The following is a 24,616-nucleotide window of genomic DNA, read 5'->3' as shown; positions in this document are numbered from 1 at the left end:
AAAAAAGGAAAATTCTGTCTTCATTTACTCACCTTTGAGTTGTTCCAAATGTGTATAAATGTCTTTGTTGTGATGAACACAGAAAGACATTTGGAAGAATGTTTATATCTAGACAGATTTTGAGCCCCGTTGACTCCCATAGTAGGAGAAATGACAATGGTGGTCAAAAGTGCCCGAAACTGTTCACGGGTCTATTGGACGCACAATTATAAAAATAATATGTGAAATTTGTATTTTGCAAATAAAAGAAAAATTACTGCGCAATATACAGTATGTGAAAAAACATATTTATCTTGCATTTATATCATATCTGAGGTTGATAAAACAATTGCATTTTTTAGTAAACAATAAAAACGTCTTCCTCAGACACAAACTAAACTTGTGGATTATTAATAATGTTCTGTAACAAAAATAAGCTTTGAAATGTATTACAAACAAAAAAGACATCATGAGGCTGTAAATGAACAAAAGCACCGTTCACGTGAACACTGTGACTGTTGGCATGACTCTGATCAGACGGGTCTCTATGAAGTTGCACACAGACGCCTCACTTCACCAACAGGTTTGCACTGATACCTCCAAACTGAAAGCTGTAAACCACAGTTAAGATCATAAAATATTTATAGAGTCAATTATTATATGAGTTGACGAGATAAATGAACATCTGAATGAGAACCTGAAACAGACTACAATTGTGTGAGATTTATTCAAAAAAAATAAGCATATTTAATACAGGAAATATTTAATACAGCAGAGCAGCAAATGTTAAATACAGATAAAAAACATCATCACATTCAACTGTGTCCCAGAGTATAAAAATATGTCAAACACATTAGAATTTGTGTGTACATAAGCCCCGCCCCTCCTCCAGTGTGTCACGCCCCCTCAATGTGCCACTGTTGGCAGTTTATTACAAACTGTAGAAGCACATGTAGATAAACGGCTCATATGTCATGGCTTTAGACCCGGCCTCAGTGTTTCAAACCAATGCCAAGATTTTATATCTCTCAGATATCAGAGGTCAGAGTACAGTTCAGTCCGTCACTTAAAAGAATATTAAAAACAGGAACGTCTGAGAATAAAGAAACATTAAAAACATACAAAGCAGATAAAAGCTTTGCAGCCGTAGCTTATGGTTTAGCACATAAGTAGTGAGGCCTGGAGCTGTGATGTTTACGCAGGGGGTTTGAGTCCAGCTGTTTCTGCTGCTCGTGGTCATTTTCTGTCCGCAATATAGCCAGAAAAACACATGAAGTGTCATGATAATGTCTCCACAGGAAACAGAAGGTCAGAGGTCGTCTCATCCCTCTCCTCCATGTCCTCACGTGATCCTCTTCTGAAGGAGGGGTCCAGCAGATACGTGTGGACGGGTGAAAGGTCGTGAGGTCAGCGCAGGGGTCAGACCACAGAGGAGGTGTTGGGCAGACCCTGGATGGTTGCTGAGGTCGGCGTTCCGCTGATGGCATTAAAGATGTGAAGAGAATCTGGGATCGGACTCCTCATCCCGTCATCAGATGGACTGATCTACACGGAGCAAAGAAACGGAAAAAAGTTCAAGAAAACCTCCGAGACGAAAGAAGAATCACAGATGAGATCATTCCTGTGGTGTGTGTGTGTGTTGTACCGTCTCGTGCATGATAGCGCTGAGCTCTTTGGTGAGATCTCTGTAGTTTGTCTTCATCTCTTCGTGATATTCCTGCTGGTCTTCTTTGATCAGTCGTTCATTAACACTTAAACCCAAACCACACACCTCCACAAACTGACTGCAGAACACAGAAACACACAGAAACACTCAGAAGTGTGCACTGATGTCTGTCTCATCTGATGTGTGTGTGTGTGTGTGGATCAGTTACCGGAAAACTTCTTTCAGCTGTTTGACTTTGTTGTCGGGGTATTTCTTTGTGCTGGAATCATCCAGAAACGCTCTGGCGTACGCGAGAGGTCCAGCATTCACCTGGTTTACACGTATGACAAAAACACTGACATCAATACAACGGCCTCTTGTTGAATATTTCTTTCATGACCTTCATTATTAGCAGATGATTCGTCATTTGAATAAATGAACATATCTCATACTGCAAAACTAGAAACATTTGAAATGTTTCCTTGTACAATCAGATAACTGTAAAGGGCTGTGTCCACCGAGGTGTTTCTGCCGGCGTGCTGTGTGTTTTTTACATTTGCTTCCAACGGAAACGCCAGCAGCTAGCGCTCTTCTCAGCAGGTTCAGCGTCAGTGTTTTTTCCACGCTCATCGTATCATAGTAATCAACATGACTCAAGCACGCAAGTGTTTTCAGCCGCATTAAAGCGCCTCGATGGATCTGGAGCCTAACATGCTTTTATTGTGCAGTCATTTTTGAGTTATTATTACTTAATGAAACAACCTTTCGTTTGATTGATATTACTTGGAATGCACAATATATATATATTTTTTTAAAGGGTTCATATGACACACAATGTGTTTATAAGATTTAAAGCTACACAGGCTCATGATCAAAACAAATGACGCTGTGAAAGACAAGGATGATGAGACCTGTTGTCTTCATCTCCACCGCTGATGACCATCAATCAGACGGCAATCATGTTATCGGATGAGGTAAACGAATAAAGATTTATAAATGTTGTGAATAATTGTGGTCCATAAATAAATGATGCTTGAAACACGCTAATGACTTGCTAGACGCTAGAAACCACTTCCGCATTTGTCAACGACACTGTTGTCAGGCGGTTTCTACATCAGTGAAGACGTAAACAAAGGGTGACACGGATATGACACCACTGACAGGCGACTGCACAGCCCCGTGTCACTGTTTAGAACGGCATTAGTAAAAGATCTGTGTGGGTGTTATTACACGAGGTGTTTCAGGCAGGTCTGGTTGAGCATTTGCTTTTACATAGAACACATCTTTTGTTCCCACACTTTCATTTCTGCAATTTTACATGTCCTGTACATGCATGATCAACTCATAACACACCAAACACAGAAAAAAAACGTATTCGCACCATATGACCCCTTTACAAAAACTCTTCATTTCTATTGATTATATGAAAGTGGTCAGTCACATTCAGGTGTGATGACATCAGTGTTTGTGTACCTGGACACTGATGCTGCCCTGTAGTTTGAGCTGTAGTTGAATCATATCCACATCACTACAGGAACACAACTGTCTGATCTCCAGCACTTTCTTGCTCATCTCATCAATGGCCACCTCGATAGGATTCAGATCCACATGATGCTGATACATCACTGCAATCCGCTTCTTTACATACGGGAAACACTGTGTGGCTGAGAGAGAGAGAGAGAGAGAGAGAGAGAGATTACACTTTATTCTGAATACAATGATTTTTTACTTTTAATCACTATATATATTATAACATATATTCCCATATTACTCCTGCTTTATCTATATTCATTGTCTGTTTGTTTCACAAATGCTTTCCTGTAGCTCAGTGGTAAGAGCATTGCGTTAACAACACAAGGTTGTGGGTTCGATCCCAAGGCATTGCAAATACCTAAGTATAAATGTATAGGATAATGCAATGTAAGTCGCTTTGGATAAAAGCGTCTGTCAAATTCATAAATGTAAATGGGTTTTCTGTATCGAGGCAATACAAACAATATAACTCTGTAAAAAGCAGTGTAGAAATAAACTGTTTCATTTGTTCTGTGTCGTTCATGGAATGCATTTATTAATCCACTTCATTGATTTAAAAGCTCAGGTAGATGTTTGATCAAAGTCTTCTGCAGTATTTGTATTAAATTATCATCTCAGTTCAATGCCAAAAGTGAGAGGAATCAGGAGTAAAACACCACTGACGGTACAAACATAAATGAAAGTTATTAAACTCGTCATTATAAGATAAGCTGCTGTACTGAACGGTTCTGACTCAACAATGTATGAAATATATATTATAAAGTAGTATCATTCACTCCAAAATAAAATAAAATATACTTTATTAGAAGCTATAATGAATCCTCTTTAATAAAAACTCCTGGGACATGCACTACTCTGGTCTTAAAAACTAACGCCATGCAGAACCATCTGTGTGTCTGAGGTCTACACTGCAGAACACGTGCAGACGGTGAACCTCACAGAAGAGATGTGTGTGTAGTGTGTAGTGTGCACACTCACAAGTGAGAATGGTCCTGCGTTTACACTGCTCCTCCACACCGCCCTGTTTTCTGCCCGATACTGTAAACGGCATCTCAAACACAAACCGGCAAATATTGTGACTCCTCTCAAAGTCAGTTTTTCTCTCCAGCAGCTCCTTCTCCTCCAGGAACGGACTCACGTGGGTCACTTGGATGTAGGCGTATTTCGAGTCTAAATCCTTTGGATTAATCTGCACCAAAGAAAAATACATAGTGTGGAGGACATTTATATCATCATGGTAATCACACATGTATTTATTTGACACTTTACATAAACACACAATGCAAATACACTGTAACTACTGACATACATTATATTTTCTATAGAAACATGGTTGACATTCATGAGGGTGTTGTGGGCGGTTATCAGGGTGTAACTGTGTGTAATATACATATATATATACTGTATGTGATCTTGTGATCTGATGGATTTGCCTTTTGACTGATCAGTTAGAAGAGAACCTTGTGATAATATGAGCTCTTACACTATATCATGTGCAGGACAAGTTCTTCTGAAGTGTAATGCAGGGATTGGAGTTTATTGAGCAGCTATAATCATTCTTTATTATTAATAACTCACTGATGATAATTACAAACTGTTCATTCTGTAACTGGTAATCTCTCACCTTGCCAGAATCTTGAATCATTTTGACATTCTCAGCTCCAAATTTGTCTGAATACAGTTTCAGGAGTCTTTGTGAGACTTCTGACAGTGGGGTGAATTTAGGCTCCTTGTAGATGTATTCTTTACCATCTTCATCCTCAAAGAAGCCCTGAAACATCCAGCACAACTGAATCAGAGCAATGGAACCAATGACAGACGACTAAAACACTACTGATAGTGAACCAGTGTTGGGCAGTAATGCGTTACTGTTGTTTCATTCATCTGCTTTATAATTTCCAAAATGGTGATTTGATTATAGTTCCATGCTTAGCTAACTACAGGTTACATTGTTGCCGACAGAACCTGCGACGTCAAAGAACTGAAACCTGTAAGCTCCTCTGCGGAAAGTACCAACAACGCCACTCAGAGGAAAACCAATGCTATCGGCGCGGCTTCTGTGGATTGGACGAACGCAGGCAAGGAGACTAGACGCTGTTATATGATTGGCTGAGCTGCCTCTCATGATCGCCTTTATGCTCCAACTGTAAGTATTACAGACCCAAACATCTCCCCATCATAAGACCATGTTTGGTACATCAAGGAAAAGTATGAGTTGTGTAGCTGGAAACACAATCATTATTTTGAGTTATTCTGAACATTGAGTGTTGTCGGTCATGTGCAGATTATCAAAGCCTCTCTCCTGCACAAAACAATATGAAAGGGCTGTACAGCACGGCTAAACTTCCTGAAGCACTTGTTAAAAGACGAAAAGGCTCAAGATGTTATTTTGTTGTTTGAGGGGGTGTAATGTAACTAATTCCATTTGAAATAAAGTTTGATTACTTTTAAAGGATTAATCAGTTATTTAATTACATTTCCAGAGTAATAAAGACAAACACTGCAGTGAACTGACAAACTACTGACAGACTCACTGAGATCTGACATGTCAATGTCATGCCTGATGATGTCATTTAAGCAATCAATCTGCAGTAATGTGACACAAATCAATATTTTTGGATCACAACTAACTAATGACAGGACACAGCTACTTCTGAACAGTGCTCAGGAAATACTGGGATATATCAACTACACTGTGACGACTCTAATGATCACATGAGGATTATGGGCACTGAGACTGATCTAATCTCGTCTGTTTTACCTCATTCATGTTACACTGGTAGTGCTTGAACAAAGAACAGGACGACAACACAAACACACAGTCAGACACACATCACATCACATCACACATTTTACTCATTGAAAACATCACAATTTCCCATTAATAAGACGACACACTCAAAGCTGAAAATAAAAGACATTAAATCAAACTGACATCCATCAGTCTGACCAGAGGTGAGTTTGTATGTATTCATCTCTCACCCCTCTACACTTCTGTCTACTTCACACTCTTCTCTAAAACAAGCTTCCAAAAAGTCTCACCTGACCGAAGAACGCCACTCTGAAGTATGTTCCCAGCAGACGTTTACAGGAGTGCATCACCTCTGTCACTTTACTGTAGGCTCGGTGCAGCGTGTCATACAGGTGAGACAGTTTCTGTCACAAACATGAGAACAAGCAACATCAGTCTTTAATAAAGATCAACCCTGCTCCCAAATCACATACTTCCATACTTTATAGTAGGCCAAAATGAGGATGAATAGTACGTCCAAAACCCTCACAGATGGTCTACTACTTCTGCAGAGATTGGCGAGTGTGGATTGATGGACACTTTTCTATCCCATGATGCCACGGGGGCTGAGCAACGGTCACATTTCACAAGTAAATAAAAAAATATAGAGGAATAACTTTAAGGCGAACGTTTGTTTTAAATAAATGGATTTCTCGTGAGTAAATTATGTTCTTAACAACGCTCATCTGTATGTTGTTGTTGTTTATACGTCACAGGTCACATGACCATAAAACATGGCGGACGCAGTACGAAAGGTAGTTAGGCAAACTGTCCCAGTATGTGATTTGGGACGCAGCTCTAGTCTGTGTGTCTTTGTGTGGAATTAAATTGAACAGCAAAAATATGTTTTAACAGGTTTTATTGTTGTCTCTGCATATTTTACCAGGAAAGAAATGGTATTCCAATGTCGTTGCTAAGGTTCATTATGACCCGATAGTGCTCCGTACCTCAAAGTCTCTGCGTTTCTCATAAATGGGAATGATGAGTTTGTAGATGTCAGAGATGAGCTCATAACGCTCGGCTTTCCACAAACCATCTGCACATTCTTCCAGAAGCTCGACCAGAACATCCTGTCACACACACACACACACTTTCAAAACAAGATCTACACAATATCAAATAAACATGAATGAATATATGACACATAAAGTGACCCACAATTATATTTGACTTATAAAGACACATTACGTAACGAAAAATAATAGTCGACTGCAAACACATGATGCTGCAGCTTTTCCCATGTTTAGTGCATGTTCAGTGTAAATGTGATGTTCTTTGTGTTTTATCTGTCAGTCAAAGTGCAGTAATGTGTGTCAGTCATTCAGCAGATAAGCTTCACTGATAATCAACAACACATTATTATAACACCAACTACATCAAGACAAACAACACAAATCAGCCTCAAACAGCACGTCCACAGGGTCCTCCAGACGCCTTTCATTTGAAGATCCTCAGCTATATTACAGTCTGTTCTCTGTACAGTGATTCACAGCGAACACCTCACCATTGATTTTCGGTTTATTCTGTTGTATAATATTTCTGATGACCCTGCCCCTAAATGAAAGGTAAGAAAGGATGACATGACGGTTCTTCTTCATATATTTACCTCATTAAAGTGGACGTCCTGCATGCCGACGTCCTCCATCATAGACGCTTCTTCATCAATGTTGGGTGTGACCACTCTGAATGCGGAGCAGCCCTGTTTAAACATCCCTTCACAAAAAAAGAGCGTGATGTAAAACCGGTATGTGGTACAGAAGGTCAAAGGTCAAGTAAACTGCAGTATAAGGTGTGAGTGATATTGTAGCAACAGCAGCTTTATCAATGAGAGAGGAAGATATGAGAATGAGGGTGAGAGAGGAAATGACTGATACGACATTCATTCACCGCAATCACATCAATGACAGAACGTCTTTTAGGATCAAAAATTCTAACAGTGTTGTAGTCATATTTTTATGTAAATAAATAGAAAAAAAATGTATATGTCCGCTAAAAAATGTAGACTGATTTTATTACATGTACAAAGATTGTTTTACATCATAAGTCCCCTGCCTTTGTTTTTTTCCTTCAAATCTAATATTGTATTTATCTCCAAATGTACATTAACATCAGATTTGCCTGCTTTGATTCATGTTGCATGTGTTTTCAAAACAGTGTAATAAACTAGTCTTCCGTTCATTTAGGAATGTTTGGGTAACACTTCAGAAGAACACAAAGCTACCATCACACCTTGACAGATGAGCGTTGCTCCTGTGGTGACAATATAGTAACTAAAGTCCTGTGACCCATGACACAGAGCTAAGACCTCCAGGACTGAAGGACAGTCTGTGCGACCCACTGGGGTCACTGTTGGGGCCACTGATGTTCACATAACTGTCATATGATTATCACACATGTCTGTATCTCACCCTTCCTCCGCAGGTACTCGGCCACCAGTGCCGCAACATGCACGTAACACATGGCTGCCTAAACACACAACAAAACCAGAGCACATGAGTTTCGCTGGGCAGAAGATGCACGTGTGTGTTTGGTGATGTGTGTTTGTGTACCTCAGACAGGTCTCCGTTCTTCACATGGATGCGGGCCATGCTGTCCAGCCATGTCTTGCGGAGTTCTGGCGTGCTGGCGTAAGACTTGGCCAGACTGTACTGCAGGTCCACCAGCATCTCAGGGTCTCGCTCGTGCTCCTTCATTTGCGCCGTGGCCATCAGAACCGTCCGGATCTTCTTCGTCAGGTCCTTCACGTCGGACGGAAACGCTGTGTTCTGCAGGGAAAAGCGGAGTATAAACACGTGTACATAAATAAGTATCAATGCTCGAGTCCTTCACAGGAAACTGACTTTGATCGTTCTGTCGCTGTTGGCGCAGTTGTTGATTATGGACAGCGACTGCTGAAACCTCGTCCCTCCTATACCGATGACATCAGCAATGAGCTGACTGACGCCGATCACCACCTGAGGAAACACACACCGTGACATCACTACCTGATTGCTGCTCTATGTAGAGCCATACGTGACGGCGATGCTTCACCTGGAGATGTGTGCGGACAAAAGACTTGCGTCCGGTGTAGTCGAAGTTGCTCTTCATGAGGAAATAAAGCAGATGAGCGGCGTCGCTGCGGATGGAGCTCAGTTTGGAGTTACAGCACTTCAGGATCTCATAACAGAAGGACGCGCACATATCCGCACGGCCCTCGAAAAACGTGCAGGGAAACTAAACACAAACATCAGAGGAAACAAGAGTTTGATTAGAAACACTTCTGATCCATCACAGTTTTACTCTCATTCTGATACTGAATGACAATCCAAAATGCAACGCATTTAGATTCTTTAGATGAAATAAAATCCAAAGCTTGACATTAAATACAAAATATGACCTATATTTAAAACGCAGAAAAAAACATCACAAATAATAAAAACATTATATAAAATAATACATTTTTGGTCACACTTTACAATAATATTTGTTCACAATTAATGAATACATTAGCTTACATGAACTAACAATGAACAATACATCTACTGCATTTATTTATATTAATTTGATTATGGACAGCATTGATTAATACATTCTTTAAATCAAACGTTGTCAATAATGCACAATGAACTAACATTAACAAGGATTAATAAATGCTGAAAAACTCAATCTTCATTGTTTCCTAAAGCATTTACTAATGTTAACTTATAGCACTTTGTTGTTAAGCGTTACCCATTTAAAAAATGAATTCCTATTTCCTAAAATTGTTTTAGGCTCAGAAAGAAAAACTAAACATACAATAATATATGTAATATAATATATACTATACATTCAATATACATAATGTACATATTTAACAAAATGACTAAGTCTTTATATTTGACAAAGTTAAAAATATGCCTTCATTAAAGCAAAACTGCCCCTGACAGAAGACAAATATTCCCAGATAACTACAAGTTAATAACTGAAGGAGATAATCTGATAAATTCACACTATTGAGTAATAAATGTTTCAGCACTTGTTCACATACACACAATAAATCCTTGTAATCTGTCACTCTATATAAAGAGTTGGAACTACATGAGCACACAGTAAATAATGACAGAAGTATTCTTCAATAACCGCTGAGGTTTATTTGCTAAATCAGTGTTTACTACATGATGTCATATCTAACATTACTATCACTAGTGTTCAGACTGACGTGATGAGCTCACCTTATAGATGAAGGTGCGCAGGGAGGTGAAGACCTGTTTCAGGGCCGTCTCTGATTGGTTGATTTGTAAGAAACAGAGATGAACCTGGAAGACTTTCTTCATGAGCGGACTGTGACCGTGATCCAGACTTAACTGTGTCTAAACAAACACACACACATGTTCATTACACTCACAAACAACACAAACACACTGACGATGATGATGATGTCTGACCTTAAAGCCCATGATGAAGATGCTCAATGTGTCCAGAACCGTCAGACACACTTCAGTGGCAATATTTCCCTCCAACAGAGACTGATTCAACACATCAGCGTCTGAATGACTGTAGGCTACACACACACACACACAAACACACAGCTCAGTAAATACACCCATGAGCGATGCAATGATGTCAAACCCTGCTCATGTTAATGAATGATTGTTATTTAAAGATGTAAAAGTGTGTGTGTGTTTGTGTGTGTGTGTGACTCACTGTGGTTGAACGTGTAAGAGTTGTCCAGACTGTTGAGTTGTTGCAGTCGTACATGTGTGACGTTGTTCCTGCTGCGTGACACAGGGAGGGTCTGAGAGCGTCGCTCATGAACCACCGGCCCTGATCCCTCCAGACACCTGACACACAAACACACACATCAGGACCGGAGCACAACACTTCTCACATGATCATGTGATGATACACACACAGCTCACAGATTACCTGGTGATGTGTCTCCTTCCCACGTATCTGAACTGATGAAGACACACTCTGAAAACGCAACAAATACATGTTGTGTAACAATAACAAGTACATGTCAGTAATACATGAGCTGGATGGGTTATGATGTATTCTATACATGTCCTCATTTCTTTCAGTATTAATGAGTATTTAATATAAAGCTGCTTTACAACTTTATTGTGTGTGTATGTGTGTGTGAGGTGTGTGTGTTCTTACTCGAGGAGACTGAAGAAGTTCATCAGGTCTGTGGGTGAAGCTTTATTCCAGTAGTTGAACAGAGCGTCTAACAAACACACCACAAACATCTACATCATATTTCCAGTAGTGATGCTTTTATTCACAGCCACATACATCACACCAGAGCCGTAGAGAGAATGTTACGTGATTCATGGAAACTTCAGATAGTTCCAGGAAGTTATGTTTTCTCTTTAAGTGCTTTATTTCTTTCATTTTTATTCATTAAATGACTTGTGTCTTTAAATATGTTTAATTTAATTTAAATCTGTTTTGCCGCAGCTCCATGCGTTACTAGTAACTTCAGGGAAGTATTGATTGAGGTTTCATTGGAGTTAAGGCGACTCTCTCTCTCAACGGCTCTACATTGAAGAACAGACGGTTTCATCAGAAGTGTGCGTCAGAACTGCAGTTAACTTCTGCTTTGTGTTTGGCTATTGTGTCTAATAATATAACTATTTATAATTTATTTAAAATTAATTTATATTTTTATTTATTGTATTGTTTAATTATTGCATTAAATAAACAATTGTTTGAATTTAGTTTGTCATTTTATTAAATAATCTGTTGAGTGTGTCCTGTAGTTCAGTCATATTTAAAGAAAGTGTATAGTATTGACATCTAGTGGTTGAGCTTGGTATCGCAGTCTAAATTTCAATATATTGGAGAGAAGTTTAGTCAAGTAACACTTCTTCTCGGTTTATTTGCTTGTTCTTAGAAATAATCTACCGGCGCTCTATTGTTTGTGTAGAAACTTTTGTCAGCAATGCTAAATTGCTTTATAGCATGCATATTATTAGTATATTATCTGTTTATTAGCACTTATAAAGCACGTATTCTGCATGACCATATTCTACATCCCTAATCCTATCTAATACCTCAACCTGACAACTCTCATTCAGACCCAAATACTGAGTTTATTGGGATGAAAGTCAAAGTTAACGGTTTGTTAATAGCGAGAATTAGACCTTAAAATAAAGTGTGACACAAGTGTTTATGTTGTTGCTTCGATACCGTCTGCAATATACATTCGTTTCTGCAATCCCTGGGCTTGAACCCATGACCTTGGCATGACCTGACGCTCGATCCACTGAGTGGTGTGTATGTGTGTGTGTACCTTCAGACATGTTCTTGAGGACGTGCAGGAAACACATTAACATGTTCTTCACCTCAGACTGATCCAGTTTATCAAAGCGGAGCAAAGAGCCGCTCAGAACCTGAGTGACAGGACGCTGACAGACACAACACAACAACAACATGAGACACACACGTGAACCTCTGTAACACACACATACACTTGGAAATGATAGTTCAACTCACATCTATTGATGGCATGCACACACACACACAAAGTAGTAGTGATACACTGCACACAGAGGAACACACATGATAATCCTGCTCTCATTTACTCACTCAACAGACATTTTAATGACACGAATTCAAATCAATATATCTTAAAGAAAAACCTGATGTGAATTTTGGTCTGTTTTGAGTTATTCAAGACTTTAGATTCACAGTCCAACACTCATATGAATATCATGCAGGTGAGTTATGAAGGCAGAATGTTGATTGTGTGGATTTTCCTACAGGGCGTCACAGACAGGAATGAGCGCTGCTACACATCACATCTACACTACAGCACATGACACTCCTCGTGTGTGTTTGTACACTTCATCTGTGAGTTTCATGTGCTGTCTTCAGACTCTCATGAACACAATGAGTGATGGCACTGAAAGAGGATGAATAAAGCCACTCGCACACTGAGGGGTGACAGGTGAGAGATGAGCTGCAGGGGTCAGAGGTCAGGGCTGATGATGTAATACTTGTGTAGGGTGTGTGAGTTGATCAGATGACGTAGAGAGCAGAGAGAAGTCCATGGTCTGGTGTTTGAGGCGAGCCGAGAGCCGAGTCTCCTCAGAGTCGCTAAAGAAACGCAGGACGTTTGCAGAGGGACAGCGAGCGAAACCCTCTCGCTTCACGCCGGCACGACAGGAAAAGGTACACAACACACACACACAGGTTAACATACGCACACGTACAAACTCTAAACACACACGTCACACACTCTCTACCCTTCACACACACACAGAAACTGAAGTGTTCAGATTCAGGTGAAACCTGCATAAATCCACAGACCTCACTGACAGGTCATGTGACTGGGCAGTACCTTGTCTAGGGGGTGTGGCTTGTCGATGCTGCGTTCTGATAGGCCGTTAACAGAGTCGGTGCTGATGATGGAAGCCCGTGAGTCAGTGTATCGTACACAGTTCACATTAGCCGTGTGAGGAGAGACTGACACATACACAACACATCAGTAAACACACATCACAACTCAGTTATGTGAAAACCAATAAACAGCAGCGAGGTCTCACCTGCTCCAGAAATCACTCCAAACAGATCTTTGTGAGGGCTGCCGTCGATCACGCAGCTCATGTGTTTGGATGGCGTCACCATGCCGGCGACCGAATCATCACGACCATTCTGAATATTGGGAGACAACAAATCTCAACAGCAGTTTGACACCAAACGTGATTTACAAAAGTGTTCATTCTCTAATGTGTGAAGATCTCATTCGTAGATGTTGGTGTCAGTCTTACACTGTTGGTGTGGTTTATAACAGAAGCGGTGTCTGTCACGTTGAATCTGTGGACGTTCTCCAGCATCAGACTGAACAGAGGCAGATACAGCGTCACCAAGCGAGCCTGTTGACTCTGACAGACACACATCACACCTTCACATGATGACTCGACCAAAACACACAACAACTCATGTTACTGTTCCTATGAACAGGATTGTTTTCTTTTAGTAGCAGCTAACGTTTCCTCATCCATCTCACCTTAGTGGAGTAGCGGTCATCAAAGGCGTGTTTGATCATCAGGTTCTTCAGCACTTGTATAGCGATGTGACGGATGTCTCTGAACTCCTGCAGAGCTCCGCCCACTTCCCTCAACAACAAGCCCACCAGGAAGTGATTCTTGCAGAAATCATCAGTCAGAGAGTAATCCAGCTGAAGATCTGACAGAGAGAGAGAGAGAGAGAGAAGTGTGAGCACAGGACTCTATCATATTCAATGATAACAGCGAGTCTCACCCAGTGTTGGGCAAGTTACTAAAAGTAATGAATTACTAGTTACATATTCAATAGTGTTTTCAATCTTCTCTCAAAAAAGTATTTAGTTACTTATATATCCTATATCAACCTTGATTAGTTGAGTCATTCAAGGATATTTTAATTCATACAAATAAATAATATAAAACTACATAATGTACTCTTATTAACTGACCAAAGTATCACAAATGTGACAATAATACATTAAAGATAAAAAGTTAGACTTTGAATTTGAATGTCAATTCCACTATTGCACACAGATTTAGTTTCGTTACATCAGAAGTAACTGTAATTCAATTACAGAAGAAATATGAGTTATCCCTTACTTGACGTTTTCAAGGGAAAAGTAATGAAATGACATTAATTAATTCTTTTGTAACTAGACACACCCAACACTGCTCTCACCCTGAAAGCGCAGGATCCGACCCTTCCCAAACGGCATGGGCAGATTGAGCGGCACGTAGTGCTCGTGATTACACACCACCTTAAGAAACTCAAACTTAAACTCAGACAGAGTCTGACAGAGAGAGAAAGAGAGAGAATGTTTGATTATTGTACACCATTTATAACATAAAAGACCAACAAACACTTCAATAAAAACGTCACAAAGGATCCAAACTGCCTCAAAAGATGCACAACTACGGTTAACATTTCTTTTCATTGTGATGTTAATCTCTAAATCAATTGTAAAGTCCCAGTGAAATTTAAAATAACAAATCCTATTTTTCATGAAATATTGCAGTGTTTATTGCAGTGCTGTCAATCGATTATAAACAATAAGTCTGTGATTAATCACAATTATTCACACGTAACATTAATGTTTTATCTTCTTAACATTCTATTTATTTCCCATTTAATCTCCAAATTAATGTAGAAACAACAGATTTCTTTGACAGTATAATTTTATGAATTTTATGAATCATTTTTTCTTCATTTTAACATTAATTATATCCGTTTAACATTGAAGTACAGTACAGCAGAGAGCTTTCATGTCTAACAGGTTGGAAATTTAGAGATATTGAATCAAGTTCTCAATCATTTTACAGTCTTTGATGCTAAATTCTAAATTAGATACAGAATTAATTGATTCCTCTTTTCTTCTGTTCTGTGATTGCCATTACAGCAGCAGGTTTAAGACATGCCGCTGAACACAGATCTGACGCTCTTTTCCATTTTCACAACTCTTTGCATTCAAGCAGGAATTTATTTAACACGTTGAAATCTATGCGTACAAAAAAGGTAGAAAAAACGGGCTTTCTGACATAATCTTTATTCTCTAAATAGAACTTAATACTAATGCGCTGTCAGACAGAGATTCACTGACGCAGCCTTTAGCCCGTGACTGCATAAACCAGACCAGACCGCTATTGAGTTAAAAAGAGGCTGTCTATCTATACTAAACGCGTTTCATATGACACTTAAATGGTTTAAAGGCCTTTACATGAATAAGAGCGTGATTCTGTAATGTAACGCAGACAAAGAATGACCAAATAAACAGATGCGTAAATTGCGTTAAATATTTTAACGCGTTAATGTGAAAAAAAAGTGATCGCATGCTTAAACGTTGACAGCCCTAGTGTATTGTAAATATTTGAGCAATATTGCTCATAATCTTCAGTTAAAATCTGAAAATGCACTTCCGCCCTGTAATGACTGTCCATCACAGATGACGTATGATAGACAGCTTGGGCGGAGCATCTGTTAACTCCTCCCCTTTAACTGTCTGTATGCTCCCAGGTCCATTTCAAAATGCAACGGCTGTTTTAATACATCTAATAGTAAAAGTAAGCGGAACACGGAAGTAAACACGATCGCAAATTCCGGTTCACGGGGACTTGAAAGTGTGTGGATGTACCGTAGGACACAGTTACCTTTGAGTCTCCAGGCATGAAGCAGTTGATGTAGTTGTTGATTTGTTTGAAGACGAAGCCTCGGTCCATGAATGTAAAACAGCGCTGGAGAAAACACAGTCCACAAGAAGACCATGATCATTGGTCGTTCTACAGCCGCTGTCGTAATAACAATAAATCAAATGAGAGTTGTCAATTACAGGGGGCGGAGCCCAGCTCACCTTGATGAAAACTGCAAGGCTGTGATTGGCGTTTCTCGTGGCATCAAAGTTGTCTTTGTATTTCTGAGCGATGTGAGGCACGAGCATGGTCACTAAAGTCTCCACCGAGTGATAGAACGAAGCAGAGAAACGCTGGTTCCTGGACATCTGAAGCACACCGCAGGGGGTCAAAGGTCACATAAACAAACGTCATTTATTCCATGGGACATGCAGCATTACTCACCTTAACCTTGCCGGTCTCAATCAGGTACTGAGCCATAGACTTCACCAAAACCTCGAAAAAATACCAGGAGTACTGCAGGACACGAGCAGATTTCTGTTAGTAAACATGTGTGAATAACAAAGTGTGTGTCAGTGAAGGATCATGAGTCACGTCTTCACACCTTCAGAAGTTTGTTACTAGTGAGGAAGTCAGTGGAGGGTTTCAGGATGGTCGTCATGGCTTTGGCCAGCTCTTCGTGAACTGTTTTACTGTTGCTCACATTCGTCTCCGCCTTCAAGACATACTGAACACACAACACACGTAACATTACTCACAACCATTGTGTTATACTGGACAAACTGTTCTAACATTTCCAACAGAACCGGCTACACCGCAAGCAATGACATTTTTGTCTTTGTTTTAGTGAAAATATCTAAAACTTACCCTACAATTACTTGACAAGAAAAGTGACCTAAGATATTTAGTCTTGTTTTTTTTAAAAAGAATGTAAGAATTAAGTCAGTTTATGGTAAAAACAAGCAAAAAAATCATGGGGTGAGAAAAATAAACTAGAATTTAGTTTGACCTTTTCCTCAAGTACCTACAATGCAAAAAACTACTTGCTTGCTTAGACATTTGTACTCGAAAACAAGACAAAAATACTAAGAATTCTCGAATCAAGATGCATTTTCCTGATGAGCAAAATCATCCATCTTATTTATAGACAAGAATTATGAAGTTTCTGTGAATTTATGCTTAAAACAAGCAAAAAATCTGCCAATGGGGTAAAAAAATAATCTTGAATTAAGTTTTACCTTTTTCATAGTCACTAAATTCAAGATGATTTTTCTTATCCTTGTTTTAAGCACAAATTCATTTAAATTTCATATTTTAGGTTATTTTGCTCATTATGAAAATGCATCTTGATTCAAGAACTTTTAGCAATTTGTATTGGAAAACAAGACAAAAATACTAAGTAAGAAAGTCATTTTATTTTTCTCACCCATTGGACATATTTTTTTTCTTGTTTTTACCTTAAACTTACTTTACTCTTTACACAAAAATCTTAGGTCACTTTTATTGTCAAGTAATTGTATTTTGTTTTAAGAACTTTTAGAAATTTTCATTAAAAACAAAGAGACACTTGGTAAGAATGTCTATATTGTGTTACAAGCACAAAGCTGCTCACCTTCACATAAGAACGCAAATAATGCTCCAGACCTTCTTCATGACACTGAGCCACAATGTGAATCATCACCCTGACCAGACGAGACCAGACGTCAGACAGAACGTACACTATCATGAGCACATAACAACAGATGAACATCAGGTGCACGCTAACCTGGTGACGTTAACAGCAACATCATCCAGACTGGAGATGATGAGCACACGAAACAACTGATTCAGAACCGTGGGCAGAAACTTCACCATCACATGAGCCTCCATAGCATGAAGACTCTAAAGAGAGAGAGAAGAGAGACATTAAACACATCTGCAGACACTCGGTGACGTGTGATGTCAGAAAACATCTTCACACAGACCTTCAGGTATTTCACCAGCTCTCCTTCTGATTGGCCGCTGGCTTCGACACTCTGATAGTGATGAAAGAAGTTGTGCAGATGTTGATCCTGAGGAGAAATAATCAGACCCATCACTGATATAATATCCATTTAATTCATCTTAACATGAGTGTGTTATGTATGAGACACTAGGTATGAGGTAAACGCAGTGGTGTACTGATGTCTGGACTCATTTGGAGTGCATTTGAAGACTTCGATGACAACATGTATGACAGACAATAGATATGTAGATATACAACAATGTCTGTCTTTTCATGATTGTCAGCATCAGTTAAAAGAGCAAAGACATGTTCAATATTTAATACAAATACGACCAGATTGGTTTACTGTCCATGTTTCATGAAAGAGCGTTTGGGTTTGAAATGAAACGAGTGATGACAGAATGTCCAGTTTTGAGTGAACAATCCCTTTTACCTTTTGAGTACAGAAATAGACATCAGATGACATCATTTACAAATACTTTTCAGTTTAAAATATGATATATTTATATATATGATAATACGACATATAATACTTCTATGATAAAACCGTTGTTTACAGGGCTGTGTTCTCTGGAATCCTCTCATATGTTCATGCTCATTACTATAAACTTGACCTGATTTCAAGACGCCCTCAAGACGTGCTGCTGCTCGCTGCCGGCTCACATTGTAAATGAATGACTTCCAACCACTTTGACGCTCTCGACGGCGGCGGTGTGAACGTATAGTTACAGAGGGTTTACACCATATACCTGCGCTTACCCTGCAAGTGGGTAAAGTCAATGCTGGCTGATAAAGAAGCCGGCGTGTACCCTCGACTATACCACTGGGTAAAGGCATTTCAAACAGTCAAACACTGACCTGCATGTGATGTGTGTGTTGTGTGTATGTGATGATGTGTGTGTGTGTGTGTGTGTGTGTGTGTGATGTGTGTGTGTGTGTGTTGTGTGTATGTGATGTGTGTGTGTTGTGTGTATGTGATGTGCTTGTGTTGTGTGTATGTGATGTGCGTGTGTGTGTGTGTGTATGTGATGTGCGTGTGTGTGTGTATGTGATGTGTGTGTGTGTGTGTATGTGATGTGCGTGTGTTGTGTGTATGTGATGTGCGTGTGTGTTGTGTGTATGTGATGTGCGTGTGTTGTGAGTATGTGATGTGCGTGTGTTGTGTGTATGTGATGTGCGTATGTTGTGTGTATGTGATGTGCGTATGTTGTGTGTATGTGATGTGCGTGTGTTGTGTGTATGTGATGTGCGTGTGTTGTGTGTATGTGCAGATGGTGGTCTAGTGGGTTAAACCACTGATCTGGTAATCAAAAGGTTGCTGGTTCGATCCCAGCAGCCACCACCAGTGTGTCCTTGAGCAAGACACTTTACTCCATTTTGCTCCAGGGGGATTGTCCCTGTAATAAGTGCACTGTAAGTCGCTTTGGATAAAAGCGTCTGCCAAATGCCTAAATGTAAATGTATGTGATGTGTGTGTGTTGTGTGTATGTGATGTGCGTGTGTGTGTGAGTACCTGTGTGTAAACGGTGGACACCAGCTGTGTGGAGACCTTGAGCAGCGGCCTCCCGCCATCCACCCACTTCACCTCCTGACCTGTGTGCTGCTGTAACACACACACACACACGTCTTGTTTATTATGTCTGTGGGGACAGCACATTAGCATTTATACTGTACAAACTGTATATTTTATCTTCTACCCCTAAATCTAAAGATCATAGAAAACTTTTAGCATTTTTCTGGCCTCTGACCTTGCTGGTGTTGTCCTGATGTGTCAGGTATCCCACAGGCAGGTTTGCAGCCACTGTGATCTGCTGTTCATTCACCGTTACTCTACCGTCCTTCAGCAGCGGCAGCCACGCGTAACCCACTACACACCACAGACACACAACACAACCTATGTTCATCCGTGTTGAATAATGTGTAGAAAAGCAGACTTTAACCCAACACCTCACAGCATCCACACCAACACTTTACACTCTCTGTGTCAGAAGAATATCTACTTCGCCGCTACGTTGCTTGTTACTAAAACACATTTGTTTCGCTGAGCTTTTTGAAATGCATTCTGGGAACGAACACTACGCAAAGGAATTGGGCAGAAATGATTGACGGCGATGGATGAAGTTGTCACACCTTGCGTCTCGACCTGTTCTCGTCTCTTGGTGCTGGCTTTACTGTTGCTGTCACAGCCGATGTGATAGAATGTGAAGAGAAGATGATGTCTGTCTGTCAGCTGAGCCGGCAGCTCGATCTTAAACTGAACATGTGAAAAACAATCATTAATACAAAGAGACAGAGAGATGATGAAGACGACGAGAGGAGAAACATGTCACCTCCTCATAAAACTCTGGGTTCTGCTGGTGATGAAGGACAGGAGCAAACGCTCTCGTGCAGAACAGAGATCCTCCTGGACGCCCGTATATACACTGACAAAACAACACAAGGGATCTCTTGTTTTAAACCAAATAAGAAAAACAATCAGCCAATAAGAGCTCAGGAGAGATCTGCTTCGGCACAGTTTTAAAAGCATCTCTGGGTGAGACTTTCTATTTCTCTTTTATTAAAAACAATACAGTATGTCTAGTCTGTGGTATGAAGATATCAAAGAGACTTGTGAAGGGCAGTACCTTTAGTGGGAGTGCGTCCTCTTCATCGGAGTCTCTGAATTCAACACACAGAGCAATGTTTCTGGCCTGAAGACACAGAGAAAAACATCAATACACCCAAACAACTCTAAGCCCCGCCTTAAAATCCTTGAATGACCAATCACAGTTCAGCAAGTTTGTCAAAATATCATCTGAAGATTTTGCTCTTGTCTAATGCGAGTCTCCTGTGCATTTGGATAGTTTTCAGCTTTACAGAACATATGAACATTTTAAGTGGGCGTGGCTTAAAGTCCCAGTGAAATTGACAATTCCTATTTTTTCTTGAAATATTGCAGCGTTTATGGTAAATAGTTTATCAATGTGGGTCTATTTTTTATTCGTGTGCCCTCATAATCTACTGTTAAATCTGAAAATGCACTTCCGCCCTCAGATGACGTATGTTAGACTGGCTGGGCGGAGCATCCGTTAACTCCTCCCTTTAACTGTCAATCTGCTGCCAGTTCCCTTTCAAAACTCAACAGCTGTTTTTATATCCAATCAAATCACAGTAAAAAAACACAGAAGCCACGCCCAGTATTTTTTCTAAATCGCAACTTCCTGGGAATTAAACAACAGGTCAGTTGTGTAGTTTTCGAGTGTTGTTTTACCTTGGTGAATGTTTTCTGGCTGTCGTATTTCAGTTGCCGTGGATACACGTACAGATGGTTGTTGTAAGTTGTGAAAGGCTGAGAGAATTTAGCGATGGATGGTACGAACTCCTCCACCTCAAACGCCACCTTCCCTCGATCCGCTCCATCCGTCTGATGCAGAGGAAGATAGGACGCCGTGACGCAGTCTACAGGAACGCAAACACACACCCAATCACTGAGAGACAGGTGATTTTTCTGAACCGATTCAAACATAAAACATGTGTCAGCTAATGCGTGTGCTAGTGTGTTCTGTTTGGACTCTTACTGCTCAGATCCGGTGCGACGTTATCCACCGTCACATCCAAATTACCCAGAATCACCGGCAGTTTGGCCATCTTCTCCGGCCTGAGATGGAAAACAAACACAGAGGAGGCAAGATAAACACGACAGAGATAATGACCTCACAGAAACACCTGAAAAGCTCAGACAAACAGTGTTATGAGCCACAGACATGAGGAGAGACTGACTTGCGGAAGTCTGCGAGCAGTTTAAACATGTCCTCGTTGGAGAGTTTGTTGCCGTCCTGTCTGTAGAGAGCGGAGAATCGAGCGCTCTTATCCACCGTCCCAGAGGTGTCCTTAAACACGGGCCTGAAAAAGACACGAGACGCAGATGAGGTGTGATGAAAGTTTTCCACTTGGACAAGAGAGATAACAGTTCACGCAAACACTTCCTGTGGAGTCTCGATGGAAAGAGAAACATACGAACTCAGAGTCAACACCCGTTCGTGAGAACAAAACATTAAAGAGGTGAGATTATCTGCATTTATGTGACATGATGAACATCTTATGTGGTTGTGAAACAGCGTCTCACCTCGCAGCCCACGCAAACGGCATGCGGTACTGACCCAACCGGCTGCAGGCCATCTTAGCGTTCTTCAAGACCTTCTGAGCGGCCTGAGGAGACAACAGAGAATGAATCTAAAGTTCTGTCTTCTCCTTTACAAAGCATCTCACTTCAACATTTCATCTAAATGATATGATCATGATTCCACCCAGAGCTGAGCAGATCTCTAGATCACCGTCTCTTCACATACATCAGCATTTAGTCACATTGTGTAACTACTTCCATGAAAACACAGAGGAGTGTTACCTTAGTAGAATCAGAGTTCTTCGTGTAAGGTTCAGCACAGTGAGTTATTCCACCCTGTAAAACCTTCTCGATCCGAGCGACCAGGAAGATGTCGGGGTGTGGACAGGTCACAGAAAACACCCCCTACACAAACAAACACACACACTTCAACATCTGTACACATGTGACAGGTTTCACCAAAGTCTGTTTACGGAGGTCGTGCCACTTGTCGACCATGTTCGCAACGCCTGATGATTTATCGATTGATGATTGGATCTTTTTACAGGAGGGCGGGACCTCCTTCGCTAGGGCGGGCCTATTGAGCATTGCATTCCTGAAAGCTTGTGAGTGCATGTGAAAACACAAATGTGTGTAAAATGTCATAGTTAACTGTGTCTGACAAGATTGTTATTCTTATTTCCATGAAACGATGTGTATAGTAAAACTAACTATACATCAGCTTCAGGTAAGTGACCTTATTAATGCAATATCATCACCCCAGCAACACCTCGACTGCACCAAACGGTTATGAGATAAAGCCACATGTGAAAGGTCTTTTATTCATTGCACAAGTTGAAAAGTGCATTTGTGTAAATGTGTTTTGTTACAGGAATTAATTTACAGGCCTAAAGTGACTTCCTGTCCATTTCTATCTCAATGTGAACAAACAGATTAGTACATGTACATGAAACTCACTTCCTGCTGTTTGTTTTTACAAACTGCCCCAAATGATTTTCATTGGTCATGGACATCAGTGTGTGTGTGTGTTGACCTGTCGTGGGTACTGTATGCCGCTGTCTGTCGCTAGTGAAGGTTGAGATCCTTGCGGGCTGTCGCTCGCTCCTGACGCCGGCAGCAGGGCTTTCACAGACGGATGATTCATGTCCACGTGGAAGTCTGAGGAGATCTTACGCCCGCTCTGAATGTCAAACAATGACAGAGAGACGAAGAACGGCTCCACCTGAAACACACAGACGCACAACACATCAGACACGGCTGGACTCCAAACACAATTCATCACACTGCGTCATGACAGGTGCACTACATTAGTCGTGGGTCCTTCTTCATTTTCCGCCACACAGCTCTGAAGATTGAAGGACAGATCGTTGCAGTTTGCCAGGATCCGCTTCCCAAACTTCTCCTCAAAAGGCTTCACGTCGGGCTCGATTCCAGAGAAATCCAGTTTCTGTAGAAAGGGGAATGAAGCGGTGAGATTGTGGAGATGTTTTCCGTGGTTTACAGGTGTCTGTTTGATTTCTGGGGCTGTACCTGTAAGTCCGGATCCAGCGTGAAGAGTTTCAGTCGCGTCTCATTTCTCATTTTACTCTCGATGTCTCTGGCGCTCTGAAAACAGACCGACTCGAGCGTTAAAACACAACAGGAAAGATTCTTCTAAACCACCAATGTTTCACTCCACATTTGGCTGTTTAAACCAATCAGCTTTCAGTATCAACAAGAGTCTGAATTACAGAAAGTCATCAAAACAAGAAAAGACAGAACCACAGAAATCTCATGTCCATGCCCACATTTTCACAGCTAAGGAGATTGGATGAAGTTCTCGTGTTAAATCGGCATCAATTAAAGATGATTATTATAATTGTGTTACACAGTGGTGAAGTATTTATTATAAATTATTTATCCGTTCACATAATTATTTTCATCAAAATCGTAAACCTCCTCCAGGTAAACGTGTTCTCTATATGCCATCATACAGACTTGTTGCTTTAGGATAGTTTCAAATAGCTACAAATAGTAACATGCCAGCAGTTTTTACTTCCTCCTCGCAATTATGTGACCCAAACCTTCTGCGCTGTGATTGGCTGGATTAGTTCCACAGTGTCACACACAACGAGATAACTTGTTGATATTATCTAGCAGGTTTAAATATACAGTAGCGTCTGGGATACGTCGAGACAGGTCCAGATCACGCTGCACACCTGTTTATACTTAACGATGATCGATTACTGAAACAAGCACTGATTCGGTCGCGATCTGGAGGAATCTGGAAAAACACTTGTCACTCAAATGGCCACGCACCTAAGTTGCAGAGTTTTAAGGCTTAATATAATCTAAACGGATAGTTGTCATGAAGTTCAAAACTACTTATATAGACCAAAGTCTTTTTTTGTATCAGACTGTAAACATGTTTTTTGTGCTTTGAAGTTGCCTATTTTAACAATGAGATTCTGCTCTGTTTTGGAGTAAGCCTCTAGTGGCCAATGGATGA

The 24,616-nt window shown here is 40.4% G+C and overlaps 1 protein-coding gene across 5 annotated transcripts in view; it reads right to left on the bottom strand.

Moving 5' to 3' along the window:
- Positions 1 to 687: 687 nt before the first annotated feature.
- zmp:0000001200 (dedicator of cytokinesis protein 9) overlaps positions 688 to 24,616 on the bottom strand; it is a 52,996-nt gene continuing 29,067 nt past the window's right edge. For 2 of the 5 annotated variants that reach the window (XM_056754193.1, XM_056754189.1), the window contains exons 10-53: positions 23,659 to 23,733; positions 23,435 to 23,575; positions 23,162 to 23,350; positions 22,411 to 22,533; positions 22,132 to 22,214; positions 21,786 to 21,908; positions 21,584 to 21,663; positions 21,277 to 21,464; positions 20,651 to 20,716; positions 20,357 to 20,449; positions 20,157 to 20,280; positions 19,775 to 19,893; positions 19,540 to 19,629; positions 18,007 to 18,093; positions 17,808 to 17,923; positions 17,655 to 17,724; positions 16,647 to 16,769; positions 16,487 to 16,558; positions 16,264 to 16,410; positions 16,064 to 16,147; positions 14,598 to 14,709; positions 13,921 to 14,099; positions 13,682 to 13,795; positions 13,457 to 13,565; positions 13,252 to 13,376; positions 12,202 to 12,316; positions 11,067 to 11,133; positions 10,833 to 10,880; positions 10,611 to 10,747; positions 10,352 to 10,467; positions 10,139 to 10,276; positions 8,979 to 9,161; positions 8,789 to 8,902; positions 8,498 to 8,713; positions 8,357 to 8,414; positions 7,555 to 7,661; positions 6,896 to 7,018; positions 6,200 to 6,313; positions 4,782 to 4,928; positions 4,136 to 4,346; positions 3,098 to 3,288; positions 1,854 to 1,954; positions 1,625 to 1,763; positions 688 to 1,524 (exon numbers count right to left, since the gene is read on the bottom strand). In XM_056754193.1, coding sequence (XP_056610171.1) covers positions 1,399 to 1,524; positions 1,625 to 1,763; positions 1,854 to 1,954; positions 3,098 to 3,288; positions 4,136 to 4,346; positions 4,782 to 4,928; positions 6,200 to 6,313; positions 6,896 to 7,018; positions 7,555 to 7,661; positions 8,357 to 8,414; positions 8,498 to 8,713; positions 8,789 to 8,902; positions 8,979 to 9,161; positions 10,139 to 10,276; positions 10,352 to 10,467; positions 10,611 to 10,747; positions 10,833 to 10,880; positions 11,067 to 11,133; positions 12,202 to 12,316; positions 13,252 to 13,376; positions 13,457 to 13,565; positions 13,682 to 13,795; positions 13,921 to 14,099; positions 14,598 to 14,709; positions 16,064 to 16,147; positions 16,264 to 16,410; positions 16,487 to 16,558; positions 16,647 to 16,769; positions 17,655 to 17,724; positions 17,808 to 17,923; positions 18,007 to 18,093; positions 19,540 to 19,629; positions 19,775 to 19,893; positions 20,157 to 20,280; positions 20,357 to 20,449; positions 20,651 to 20,716; positions 21,277 to 21,464; positions 21,584 to 21,663; positions 21,786 to 21,908; positions 22,132 to 22,214; positions 22,411 to 22,533; positions 23,162 to 23,350; positions 23,435 to 23,575; positions 23,659 to 23,733 — 5,283 coding nt within the window. In that variant the 3' untranslated portion in view covers positions 688 to 1,398. Of the gene's footprint in view, positions 1,525 to 1,624; positions 1,764 to 1,853; positions 1,955 to 3,097; positions 3,289 to 4,135; positions 4,347 to 4,781; positions 4,929 to 6,199; positions 6,314 to 6,895; positions 7,019 to 7,554; positions 7,662 to 8,356; positions 8,415 to 8,497; positions 8,714 to 8,788; positions 8,903 to 8,978; positions 9,162 to 10,138; positions 10,277 to 10,351; positions 10,468 to 10,610; positions 10,748 to 10,832; positions 10,881 to 11,066; positions 11,134 to 12,201; positions 12,317 to 12,907; positions 13,058 to 13,251; positions 13,377 to 13,456; positions 13,566 to 13,681; positions 13,796 to 13,920; positions 14,100 to 14,597; positions 14,710 to 16,063; positions 16,148 to 16,263; positions 16,411 to 16,486; positions 16,559 to 16,646; positions 16,770 to 17,654; positions 17,725 to 17,807; positions 17,924 to 18,006; positions 18,094 to 19,539; positions 19,630 to 19,774; positions 19,894 to 20,156; positions 20,281 to 20,356; positions 20,450 to 20,650; positions 20,717 to 21,276; positions 21,465 to 21,583; positions 21,664 to 21,785; positions 21,909 to 22,131; positions 22,215 to 22,410; positions 22,534 to 23,161; positions 23,351 to 23,434; positions 23,576 to 23,658; positions 23,734 to 24,616 lie in introns of all 5 variants that reach the window. The other 3 variants (XM_056754191.1, XM_056754190.1, XM_056754188.1) reach the window with 2 other exon arrangements.

This window comes from Triplophysa dalaica, chromosome 8 (assembly GCF_015846415.1).
Source record: "Triplophysa dalaica isolate WHDGS20190420 chromosome 8, ASM1584641v1, whole genome shotgun sequence".
Classification (NCBI taxonomy): domain Eukaryota; kingdom Metazoa; phylum Chordata; class Actinopteri; order Cypriniformes; family Nemacheilidae; genus Triplophysa; species Triplophysa dalaica.
This window is presented reverse-complemented; position numbering and strand designations above follow the sequence as displayed.